This window comes from Epargyreus clarus, unplaced genomic scaffold (genome assembly GCF_041222505.1).
Source record: "Epargyreus clarus isolate Ecla_fem2 unplaced genomic scaffold, WU_Ecla_fem_2.2 ptg000026l, whole genome shotgun sequence".
NCBI classification, from domain to species: domain Eukaryota; kingdom Metazoa; phylum Arthropoda; class Insecta; order Lepidoptera; family Hesperiidae; genus Epargyreus; species Epargyreus clarus.
Window position 1 is genome coordinate 12,546,889 of NW_027332233.1, and position 14,139 is coordinate 12,561,027.

At 35.1% G+C, this 14,139-nt stretch overlaps 1 protein-coding gene across 1 annotated transcript in view; it reads left to right on the plus strand.

The window, feature by feature from the left end:
* Nucleotides 1-1,743: 1,743 nt before the first annotated feature.
* Nucleotides 1,744-14,139, plus strand: part of Rab26 (RAS oncogene family member Rab26) — a 103,677-nt gene continuing 91,281 nt past the window's right edge. Inside the window, exon 1 of the mRNA XM_073087940.1 lies at nt 1,744-2,076. Coding sequence (XP_072944041.1) covers nt 2,071-2,076 — 6 coding nt within the window. The 5' untranslated portion in view covers nt 1,744-2,070. The remainder of the gene's footprint in view (nt 2,077-14,139) is intronic.

Sequence of the window (14,139 nt, forward strand, 5' to 3'; positions counted from 1 at the left end):
AAAGGTTATACGAATCAGCCACTTGGTACAAAACCCACTTAATATAAATTTCTATTATTTTTATACACATAATATTCTTATCTCAATGATTGAAAAATTATAAGGTAACTACCAAATACTACCACATGCAAATATCAAGAATACTACGAAAATAGATATGATTGAAACAAATGGATTTTATAATTAAAAACCTATTACTTTCCCGTCTGAAAGACGAATACCGTCTATATCCATCATATAAAAGATTCCATCGTCCCTCATAACAAGTCCTTTGCAGATATTTGATAGGTCACGTTGCCAAACATTGTTCTGAGTATTGAACACATACATCACTAGTATGACGCAACTTTCGAAAACACTAATAATACAATTGCAGGGAAACTGTCTCTTTCCTTCAAATGAATTTCATATAATACGTCTCGCTTCCACAATTTCCACGCACCCTTAGATTAATTGTGTCTTATTACCGTGCAATTTTGTACTGTAATGTACTGAGTTAAAGTTCTATTTAGATTCGTATGGGATGGTCGTGAAAATATCTCCGCGTATTTTTATTCGTGTGCGTGTTTAATTGACAAATACACACACACATCTGTTCAGTATTACCATTCGCAATTGAAGTTCTAGGTAGAATATTATTTCTCTGTCTGTCTCATTAAAATAGAAAAGGACAGAGATAGCTAGTTAAGGGAAAATTGCGTGACTTCGAATAGTAGGGGATCAGCCTGTGAAGATGAAATGCGGATCGATTTACTAATTCTTGTCTCTACAGGGAAATAATTTTCCATCAACTCATTTGAAGATACGAGTATGTTTTTGAAACAGATATTTATCTATCACTTATTTAAATTAAAGTTTAAAAAGTTGAAAAAGTAGAGCCGCCGTAGTTGAAACACAGAGATCTTTTTATATTTTTATATGTTGTAAACATTCAATATCTATTTATATATTACTTAAAAACACAATGTAAGGCATGTCAAATATTACTAAGTTTTTTTATAATTTCTACACTAGGATTCCCTGATGGTTGCAATGGAAACAGAAAAACGAGTAAACACCTAAATAAATGAACGCTTAATTCGCAGGATAGCTGCTAATAAGCTATAAGTTGGATTTCAGGGTCCTAACCAAGTGGGAGGCGCTTCCAAGAGCACAAGGGTCACTTGTTCTTTCAAATGGCTTTTACTGACAGGAAAGCTTTCAACCCATGTTTAACTTAAAAGATACAGATTATAACGTTAATTCAAATATAAAGAAATCTAGACTAGAGTCGCGTAGAGATTTGTGTTAGGACCATGTGCATACTCAAAAACTAATGGTGCACGTTCTCTATCTAAATCCAGATTTAAGATTAAACTTAATTTAAAAGTCTTCCTAAACGGGAATCCAATCTGGAGTCCTCACGATGTATGGTTACCACTGTGCCTAAATATGTTATCTCCGGACATATCCGGGATAACCGTACGCCTTGTGTACTTGATAACGCACACCACTGCAGTATTATCAACCCTCGCACACATTGGCACTCTTGTTAGTATTCGTATAGGAATTTCATTTCGTTGTGCCTTTCACGATGTCGCCGCTCTCTATCAATTGTCACCCTTATTACTCTAGTAATAAAACTTGTGAGTGGCGTCTTCATGAATTGCATGAACTGAACACAGTCGAGCCTCCCACACAAGCTCAAAATGCCAAGCGAATATAAACTCTACAGCAATGGTTTCCTCCACTACATGCCCTACATTTACCGATTCGAGAGATAACCTCAAAATTCGACGTTTTGACTGAAACGAATCATGTTTTCTGTTTAAAACGGGTTTAAAGTGATTTCTAAGTTTAATTCGTAACTATTAAGACTTTTCGCGGCTCTAAAATGGTGCATTTTGTAGTGTGATTTCAAAAATAGAGTGTTTCGGTTTTCCGAAGGATTTTTGGCCTATTTTGTCAACGTTTTGGTGTCCTACATTGTTATAGTTAAGAGGGATGTGTTGTGTTCTATTATACAGTTATTTATGATAGTGTGTTGTGTACATACGTTTAAATGAGTGGGGAAGCGGGCGTCAAGCAGACATGAGTGTAAGTAAAGTTGATTTCAGGTTATCAACGAATTGATAAGGGGTCGAACCGTGCATCCTGATATTCCTGATAGATCTGTATTGTAGTGCACTTTAAGACATAAAAATGAAGTCATTGCCTTTAGTTGTAACACAATACATAAATGATATTTTTCTTACATTTTTATTATTACCGATATTAAACGATCAGTGTTTGATTTTTACGCTCATCTGATTTTTATTTTAAAATATTTTTCTATAAATAATAATTATTAGAAGAATATCAGTAAGTAAGATGACTTATCAAAATATACTAAACGCGAGTAATAAATCACTATATTATTTTTCTTAAATATTAATATTTACTTATTATTAAAATATTTTAGTTATTATTTATAGTCAAAACAATTTTATTTAATACAAGTAGGTACATAATTTGCCTTCTAAGTTTTTTTTAATTTGAGTGTACGAGATTGTTAAAACATTAAGATATAAGATAATAAACATATAAAAAATAGAATTAAATCATTTTAATATTCAAATTTTCAAATCATTTTATTCTGAAAACCTTGATACAGTTTTCAACCAAAGTACTTAGTAAAATATAGAGTCAGCAATATGTAGACGAATTTACTGCAGACAGAAGGCTTGTTAGTAGAGAGCCTCGTATGTAGAGTTCGATGAATCGTAAACGATATCGGTTCTGCAGTGCGGATTGCTATAAGCCAATGGGTTTTTAAGCAAATATTTAATGGGAGCAGCAGACGAGCATGCGACTCATTTTATGTAATTTTTGGCTCCCATTCACATTTATAATCGATGCTACTTCACTATTTCACTGCTGGCCCGATTTTAGAGAAAAAGACGCGTGAAGACGTTTCCAGTTTCACACATTGAGTATATGTGTACGAGTCTCAATTATAAGGACACTGTTTTATCGTTGAAGAGGGGTAATTATTTTTGTAATTGCTTAAGCCATTTAATTGTTCTTGGATACGTATTTCAAGAGATGATTTGCTACTGTTACTAGTATTAATTACTTTTTAAATTAAATTGCATATATAGAAATAGATCTTATTTGCTTTTTTACTCGACTTCAGATGGTAGGTAATATTTTTCGGATAATTATCTCATCATCAACCCATCACTGACTTACTGCTGGGCACGGGTCTCCTCTCAGAATGAGAGAGATTAGGCCACAATCCACCGCGCCTCACATACCTTTTAAAACTTTTTTAAAGATTTGTCAGGTATGCAGGTTGCCTCACGATGTTTTCTTTAATCGTCAGAGCAAGTAATAATTAATTTATAATACGTTCATAACTAGACACATAGAGATACGCCTAGGATTTGAACCTCGGATCCCTCGATTTAGAGGTCACGTTTCAACCACTAGACTATAACTGCTTCATTAGATCCATTCTTAAGTGATCGGATTTTTATTTTTATAATAATTTTCTAGTTTTGTAGATAAACATTTATGCTTCTTTTCTCAAAAAACCTTATCACTCAAAACACAATAATAACGTATAAGCTACAATTAACTGTCGCTGAGGGGAGACAATCGATCCAAGTAATTAGGCACCCGTTGGGAAGACAGGGGTGCATTACTCAAATATTTACGTTCATTCTCTTTGACAACATGGATAACTGAAAGGTTTTATCTCGTATTTCTTCATGTTAATTAAAATTAAGCGCTCTTCAGAGCCCGACTGGGGCATCGCGCTCGGAGGACTCCGGTTGTGTTCCATTGGAGATCCCGGAGTACTCCACCAAGCGTTGAGGACGGCCACCGGGGGGGTTTTAGTGCGGTAAAAATCCCACATAACCCGGCGTTGCTCCCACGTCGACGGGTACCCTTTGAAGGTTTCCCCCTCGAAAACAAAAAAAAAAGGTACCTATCCAATAATTCGCCTACCAAACATAGATATTTGACAATTTCTAGTAGGCACGAATTGTCATGTCGATCTTTGGTAGGTAGAAATAAGAAAGTAGAATCTATCCAGATTATTTATTGATTATTAATTACGGGCGCAACTCAACTTAGTTTTATTTTTGGCCTAAATTCAAATCTACCTACTTATTGTAAATTTAAGTTAAAGTATCTAACAATTTATAACCTATGTATCTAACAATTTGCGAAGTTTCTGTTCATAGATAATATGTACTCAAACATATAATTATACAGATAACACTATGTCTAAAGCTGTGTTGTCTTGTTATGTATCTTGAGTTATATATGTACCTATATCCCACTATATTGTAATCAACTTAAGTAATTTGTAATTGATATGTGTGTGTGTACAATGCATTTCGTAATAAAGTTATTTCATTTCATTCATTAATTGTTAATTAAAAATAGTGATAACGATTTCAAAATATATACCTGGGTACATTTATAAAAATCGTGCTATAAATGTTATCAAAGAATTCTATTTATAACCATTACCGTAAACATATAGGTACGAGTAGTTATAATATATGTAAAGGTGGTAGAACCATTTGTAGTTCGACTCCGGCGGTACCATCGCTACACCTATTTCTGCCTCATAATAACAGTGTTAAACGCTGCTGTATTCTGGTTTGAAGGGTGTGGTAAGGGATACTTTTCCGAGGCGGTCCTGCTTAATCCTCAGGAGTAGCGGCGCATCTGTGGCCGACCTCAGGTAGGAATATCTAATCCTATCTGGGGTTGATTACAGATGTCCATGGGCGGCAGTAGCCACCTTAAGGTGGACTGCATGCTTGTCTGCTACTCCTATATTATAAAATGTTATTTCAGGTATAATTTTAAGCTTAGATTTTCATTATAGATCTATAATCGGTGGTCACTTAACATCTAAATGTCGTTTACCAAAAAAAAAAGAAAACATCTATTTTTTGTCCAACAAATAAAACAAGAAATATCATAGACAAAACCACAGGCCAAAGTTAGTTATTGATTAATGAAAATGCCTGCCAATCGTGGGAGCAATCAATAGTCTACTGGATGAGGGGACGGTAACCAGTTGAATGCCGACATTGACCCACATCCCCTTGACTTGTTTGAAGCGTCTGTTACTGATTGTGGACCTGTTGAGTTCTTTCATATTTTTCTATTAATACTGACTGAGTCGCTGATTTGAATTGTATTATCTAAGAAACGGTATATTACATGTAAAGAAACTGAAAAGAAATTTGACTCCGCAGTCAGATAAATCTAGGATAGTTATATAATAAATTGATTCAGGAAAGGTTGTATTCAAAATCGCGGTTTTTGTATATCGTTTATACATAGAATACGATGAAATATGTCCATTATTACACCTTAAAACTAAAACACAACTCTTAACACTGTTCGTATAAGGCAGACACCAAACGATCCTATCGCCTCTAAAATAACACACATAAAATAAAATTCGAATCCAAACTCTTTTTCATATTATGCTCATACTCGTACTTATTAGAAATTAACTATCACTACCTACAACAGCGATCGATAACATCGCGAGGAAAGTTACGCGTCTGAGAAAAATAGACTATGCCCTAAACCTCTCTCAACCGTGCCCACCAGTGGGATAGTAAGGGGTTGATGACGACATATTTTCAAAGTCTATGATATACATATTTATAAATAATATAACAAGATAATAGTGATAGCCTAGTGGTGAAGAAACTAGGTATCTTGATTGTGAAGTGCGAGGTTCAAATCCCAGGCACTTTCAAACCTCAGATTTTTCAAAGTTATGTGCGTATTATAAATTAATTATCACTTGCTAAACGGTGAAGAAAAACATCGTGAGGAAACCCGCATGCCTGAGAGAAATCTCAAATGTATGTGAAGTCTACCAATACGCAATTGGCCAGCGCAGTGGACTATGACCTAATCCTTTTCATTATGAGATGAGACCCGTGCCCAGCAGTGGGACAGTAATGGGTTGATGATGATGATAATGATGATGACTTATTTTCGAAGTCTATGATATGCATATTCATAAATAATTATAAATAATAGGTATAACATGATATTCCACAGTTTAGCTGTGCGCTTATGTAAATTTTGCGTGTATTTGCTAATGGAGGTGGTTGTAATGGTTTTTATCGGCATACGAGCTTTTAAGCGACCGCATCGATCGGCGATTTACTGTAGTGGTATTGTGTTATGACGTGCTAGTGTACTTAATATGATTGTTGCCACGAATGGTTGATGTTCGATAAATAATAAAAAATAGTAATAAAAAAAAACCCGAAAAATAGTAATTGGTAAGTACTGTAGTTTGAGGTTGCACGTTTAAGGAACTTTCTACATACATAGCCCCACATATAGATTCCTTGTGTCATACATAAAGACGAATACACAAACATCCAGACCCAGAACAGATATTTAAATTAATTATTCAGATATCTGTTTGGATAGGGATCGAAGCTTTATGTGTCCGACCGATAGGTGACTGCCCCGCCTCAGTAAGTTTTTATTAATAATATTTTTAGAGCAATGGAAGTTTTAGAGCTGATGAACATAATTATGACACATATATTTTCTATCGCGGACATAATTATTTTATTTCAGTCCGTTTTTCATTTTACGAAGAAGGAAATAAGGACACAATAGATACCTACCGTCTTGATAGTTCATACTGATTTCTCGTATAAAAAAGTGTACAACTCATACCTATAAGTAACCATTTTATCCTACCAGAATTCCTACCAAGATCTATCAAATATAATGTAAGCAATTATTTCTCAATTTATCAGGTACCCGTCAAAAGCACACCACAGGCAATTATTTTTAAACGTATTACCCATCAATCATATGGTATCAGGTATATTTTATTTATATCTACAAAATGACTGTTCCGACATCTCTCCACAAGAGATGAAACTCGGTACAAACGAGGTTCATAGACATGTCATCTTACTGTTGAGCACGTAGTTCTGGAAAATTTCAACAGGTGGCGCTTTTTGTTTGAGGCAACATATGTGCATACATTTTTAAATTTAACCCGACAATATTATTCGGAACTATATATTTTGGAACCGAAATAATATATAAAAGAATGCGACTAAAAACGTTTTTTATTTTTTTTTTAAATATCAATTTTGCTTTTCTCAGTAAAAATCAGATGTAGCCAACATAGCCACAAATAAGATATTCAAGGAATCGATCAAAAAGTATATAATTTACAGAAGAAAATTACACAAGTGCATTTTATTACGTATTTTTCCCTTAATATTTAAGTAAAGCTATTTACGAATTAACGAACCTATGTTTCACGTCGTTTACGGATTTTTAAAGCAGTAAGCCACACAAAGGGTTGTTCACTCCTCGGTCTGATAAATCTATATTAAATAGGAATTTAGTTAGTAATTGGTTTAGGCTATACATCTTTTATACCTACACAATTACCGTAACACTCCAAACTACAATCTCCTACATTATTTTACATTCTACTTATGAATCGGAAAGCATTTGTTTTGTACTCGTTTATTAATATTGCTATTATTTATAACAAAATTAAAATTGTAATCATGGGCTTTCTATATTTTCAATTCTACTAGATTCATTCTGAGAATTATTAAAATAAATCTTGAACCGGGGCTAAAATTTCAGAAAATTTACATTATAAGTTAATAAGGTATAATGTAAATTTTCTGAAATCGTAATTCAAATTGAGTGTTTCTACGAAGTTGTACGTAACATTTTTTGAGTAAGTAGATATAATATTTTATTTACAGGCCAACAAACATAATTACATTTCACTCTGTACATAATTTTAATAAAAATAAAAAGATATTAAATTTTAAGTTAGATCTTTGCACTGAGGGTCCAAAGGTCGAATTTCAGACAGATTTTTAATGTAACTAGAATGCTTAAACTAATGAACACTTAACGATGAAAGTAAATATTAAACGAAACTTACCTGCCAGGAAATTCTGGAAAATAAAAGTTCCCTAAGTTGTGTGAAGTCTATCTTTAAGTACTTGGTTAACACGGTGGTCCATGACCCTTCCTACCAGGAGACCCGTGCCCAGCAACGGGACAGTACCGGATGCTATAGCTATCTGCCCAACTTTTGCGTACCTAAGAACTAAGCATGACAATTTTTAGTAGGCAGAAATTGTGAAATTTAGTTGGAATATAAATAACGGGCGTATGATAATAATATCACTTCGTATCTAAAAAATATAGAGTGAATATTTTAAAGCCGCTTTGATAGGCGCATAATTTGATTTAAGGGTTGAAAGCATTTTAATGTATTGAAGCGGGACTTTGATTTTTATGAAGGCGTAAAATTCCTTTAAAGAATCCGTACCTATGCTGATTTTTGAAGGTAACTTTATATCTTACGCCAGAATAATTCTTATGAATTTAGATTTATTGTTATGAGAAAATTTAAGCGTAAATTGTTGTAGACAAAATTTAAATTCTATGGAAACTCTGGCCCGCGGTTTCACCCGCGTTTAAAGGTGTAAATATTTGGTAGATTAAGTGGGTTTTATTGATTCTTGGCTTGTCAATAAAAGCAGCCTAGGCTACTTCTTTTAATATTAGCTCGCTGACAACTGTTTTACAAAGTAGCCGGACCCGGCGGATAGATAAACAAAAAAATTAATAATAGTTTTTGTTATACAGAGGGTTCTAACACCGTTAAACATAACATGTAAAAGTAATACCGTTTAACATAACATATAAAGTAATAGGTAACATTTTTGATATATACATGTCAGTAAATTTATAATTCCAAAGTATATTTAGTACCTAATATAGGTTAAATATACAGAGATGATAAAAGGGGTGCTAAAGATAGGTAGAGATAGAGTGGTGTAGAGACGATGGAAATGTAATTAAGTTCAGTTAGTACTCTTATTCTATTTGTAGTTCGTTGCAGATGTCCGTGGGAGGAAATAATCACTTATGCTTAGATGAATTCTGCTTGCATTCATGCGGCTATTATTGGCCTAACGTAGCGTAGTATACAGCCTAACAAGTATTTGTGTCATGTAAATAGGTAGGTAGCTGGTAGGTAAATATACGAAAACATATGTTAACTTCATTTAATTACACATTCTTAGTTAAAACCCGATTCATACTTTGCTGTCTTTTATTACGTACCTACCTTGCCTACCTTACATATTTTGTTTTACTTCAAGGCCCTACCTAGACTACACTAGATAAGTGCGATCCATATATGCGAGGAAGAGGATTTTACAGGCAGAAATATAGGATACATTTCAATATAAAGTACACGAGTATACTATTGTAGTACCTATTATAGTTAAGATCTACCGGAGTGTGCAACAAGAATATTCTATCTATGTATCTACACTTTTTTTTTTTTTGTTGACGAGGGGGAAACCTTCAAAAGGTACCCTATGCCGTGGGAGCGGCACGGGGTTATGTGGGATTCTTACCGCGTCTATGTATCTACACTACTAATAAAGTAACTTACACTTTGTTTTCATACGAGTAAGTTTGTTACCTATTTATTTTCACGCGTTTTCTCTTGGTCATTTACAAAAGTATAAATAAATATACCAATAGCGTCTGCGTAATAACTTATTTTAAAGAGTTTCGGCATAAAAATACTTGTCAGTAACTACTTACGATGGTAAGATCATCTGATCAGATGGACTGCAACCTCGTTTGCTGCTCCAACTTTAAAAAAAACCTGCATAAAAGGGACAAAATATATGCAACATTATTTGGTATAAAATACATCCATGAGTGGATTTAACGTATAATATTAACGAAACGAATATGCAAAATATAACGAGTTTCACTGTTATTACATTATACATTCATATCAATGTTTTAACATTAAATTTCCTGTGTAATTTCAGGAACAAATTAAACGTTATATTAAAATGGTTTATTAAGTTAAAATACATAATTACGTAACGGGCATCCCGGGGAAGGCTTCAGAGGGAAAATTTGTTCAAATCAGGTTATACGGACGGATAGAAAAATCATAATTGTTTACCGTTTCGTCATACAATATTAAAATTACTTCTACATTGGTAGCCTCACACTAGGATTCCCTGTGTCGTGGATACCCAGAACAGAAATATAAATTCATCATTCAGATACCTGTCTGACCGGGAATCAAACCGGGGACCCCGCCCGTCAGACCGGGATGATTACTGCTCTGCTGCACTCATATCAATGGAGATACTATAGTATTTAATTACACTATCCAAATTAGTTCAATACAGATCAAAATTGCTTGTAATTTTCTAGACTGGCCTAGATTAGCTAGACTAACTTGAGCTTTGGTTTGGTCTTGAGACTAACTCAGTCACATTGTTTTTTAAACATTTACATATGATAAACAGTTCCATTATGGAACGGGATAAAAATATCAAAATTATTTAAACGCTATCAACATAGCGTAAAAATGTAGAGTGACAATTAACCCATTTATTAACAAAACCATTATTTTGTCTGTCATTTTCGACTCTACCACAGATAACAAATGTTAAACTTTTCATAGCTTCATTATATGACGAGGGGCATAATGTAAACGTGTTTATATAATGAACAAACGTAGCCGTTTCATGCGTAACGGAAGGTCCAAAACAACTTATATTTGGGTCTCCATTACAATGTTTAGGGTTGTCAAAAATTTTATATAACTTGCGTGATACGTTTCGTATGTATGAGAATAAAGTTTGAGTATATTGTAATAACACCTTTATTGTAAAGCATTTCTTTCAGAAGTTTGTCCATTTTTACAATAAGCAATTTAAAGTTTATTGGTGTATTACGGACCCTTATTTTTTATTTTGTCAAAATCAATATAATTAAATTGGTAATTTATTATTGTGTCGTGAATATTGAGATTCAGGCTGGTTTATTGGAATATTTGTCGCAACAAATGGCTATATTTTCGTGTAACAGTGTTAGCGAGAATATTTAAATTTCAACCACTACTTTACTAACTAACCTAACATTATCTAACCTGCCGATGGAACTGTAAATTTCCCCCAATTTCCGCAATTACTCAAACCTGGCAACCCTGGCACATCAATTATAATTCAGTGCTATCGCCCTGCGTGGCAATGACATACGTGCCAGGGTGCCGTCCGCCCCATACGTCACTGCACGTTCAATCTATATTGTAGTAATGCGAGTCACCCAGATTGGGGACCTTGTTCCCATGTCTGCCTGATGGATAATTATTTAAAGAAGCAAGCTGGAGTCTTTATGGTTAGACTTAAGCGTAATTTCCCGTCATCACATTGGTCATGTTGCTGGGTATCTCTCTAAGAATCAAAGGGTTAGAAAATAGTCCCTTTCGCTGTCCAAGAGCCTATTCCATCCATCCATACGTCCTGACCATCCATTCATGACCGTTTTTTAACGGATCTCAAGTGTCTCAGGATCTCAAGTTTCTTCACTATGTTTTTTTTTGCCGTAACACAAGTGATAATAATTATTTTCCAATACGCACATTATTGACACATCAGAAATGTGGTGCGGGTAAAAAGACAGATCGGCGGAATGTCCATTTTTTACTTACTTTTCAAGAGCAGGGAACTTAGGCTTAATTCTAATAATTTTGCCCAATTCCGAATGTCCACAATCAACGCTTAACATCAGATTTGCTTGCTCATTTGCCACTGCAAAATAAATAATGAAAATACTCACATATAAATATACATATAATAAAGAGTACGTACAGCTCTACATACATATATAATTCTATAAATATCCTTAGATCAAATAATCTGTTTAAATTAAGACCTATTAATTTATACCTAAAATTCTCCAATTCCATGTAGTACTTATGTACTTATGTAGGTAATTAGAATAGAATTGATAAAGTAGGTACCTAAACGCTTATAATAAATTCAATTCGCTTAATTTGGAGATTTGGAGATCTCTTCATTTGGAGATTTAATTGTAAAATTTAATTTAATCTACGCCTTGTTGTTATTTCAACGCTTTGAAGATATGTATAACTTGGTTCAATAAATGTTGTTATACAAAATAGCACTTTTGGAGCATGTGTCTCGCTCATACATTATATAGAACGAATGAAAGTTTCTTTTTTTTTACTAAGTAGATATAGATAACTAGTATGAAGTGAAGACGGACCGGATGTTATAGGTGGCCACTGTCGGCCATGGAGATTTTTTATCGACACCAGATAATATGAGAGTCCTTCCTAAAATCGGCCACAAATGCTCTATTAGGTATTAGGCAAAAATAGATGTGGCAGCGGTGCTTCCGCAATCGAACCGTAGCGTTCAAAATCTTAACGTGCCGGCCACAGCTACGGGCGGTGCGGCGAGCGGCGCGGCGAGCGGAGCGGCGAGCTGTGCGCGGCGGCGACGGCGGTGGACGTATTTACAAAGTTTTTAATTTAAAAAATGTCGCTTTTGCCTTGAAACGACGTCGTTCTTAGCTCAAGATATTATTCAGTCAAGAATAGGTGCACCCACTTAACCAAAAAAGAAGAGAACTTTGCGAATTTCACACTTTTTATTATGAATACGGGAACTTACCCGATATTTTTTGAATATACCATAGCAAGTAATATACGAGAGCAAATCACTGATGAATTGTTCCGTATCCATACATTTTAACTTAAAGCGCGGTTAAAATAAAATTATTTGTTTCGAATACGTCCACCGATTCCGCCGCCTCGCGGTATTTATTTCAACCGCTTGACTCATGCCGCGCCGCTCGCCGCACCGCACGCCATGCCGCTGTTGGCTGTGGCCAGACAGTAAGATTTAGAGTTTGTATTTACAACACTACCCTTAGTATGAGTTTTTACGTTTGCTCGAAAACGTTCAACGTTTACGAATTCGCTCCTACAGCGCTCGCGTGAACCGTATCGGAACTCATCCGGACCCCATGGACCCAAAGTTTCAACACCAAACGCTACAAATATATAGTTATTGCATAAACTAATATATTTACGACGTTTGGTGCTTTCAGCAGCTGTAGCCGCCGCCCCCGCGCCAGAGGAAGACGCCTGAAGGTGAGAAGGAGCCAGTGTGTCGACACACGTAGCGTCCCACACTAGCATCCTCCCCCCTTCCAGGGTATTAACGTCATACCATCGGGCCGCTTGCCATCGTCACGTGCGAGACCATTCGGCTCTAAACAAGCCGGCACGTTGACGGTGACAAAAGCCCGACGAATGACGTCGTTGATGGAAGCGTGACGCGATAAGCGGCCAGCACTGCGCTGACAAGAAAGTCCATGGTGTCCAAACACGTCGACGTCAGCGCCGCAATGACAGCGATGGCGTTCAACGGTCTTTACCCCCAGGCGCAAACATGTACAAATTGATAACGTTAAGTTATCTAAAAGTGTACCTAAATTACCCGAAGGATATGCCTGCAGCCAAAATCCCGATTCTCGCTCTGCTACAGCAAGGAGACGAGCCCTCTCTGCAATGCATGCGCAGAATCGAGAAGTTGATTTCGCACAAGTATGCAGAGAGGTTCGTCCCAAAGTTTCTGTAAATTTAGATGAACCGGAAATTTTGGATTTGGTCCAGCCTGTAACCAAGTATCTTTAACTTCATCCATAAATGTAATCATTGGTTCCTCAAAAATTTTGGACAAAACGTTAGATGTTAAATTTTGGGTTTTATGGACTGAAGTTAAAAAAGCTGGTAGAGCAACACTAGAAATTTTACGTATAAATTATGAATATATAATTTAACCTATTTCTACTTCAATTATGTCCTTTTTACTTTCAATGAGTTGTTTGTATTTTTTATTTAAAACATTCAGTGGATAAATAATCTAACGACGTAGGCAGCGTAGACTTAATACCTATTTGCGTTTGGCAAAATTGAATAACTAATTTGAATTTTTAAGTACCCGTCTGCTTCTGAAGAATATGTACAAAATTGCCTCGCTACTCAGAGATGAGAAAGAATTAATCTTTCAGCTAAATATGTATTTTTTCTTTTAACGAAACTGTATCAATATTTAAAGGTTTTTCTTTGAAGGCGCCTCGCAGTATTCGAGCGTGCCTTAATTGTTTGCGCACGTTCAATCTGCTTGAATGAAGACGCGAATAATGAACGTCTGCAGGCGGACGTATATTGAAATTCGCTATCAATTGTTTATTGTCTACCTC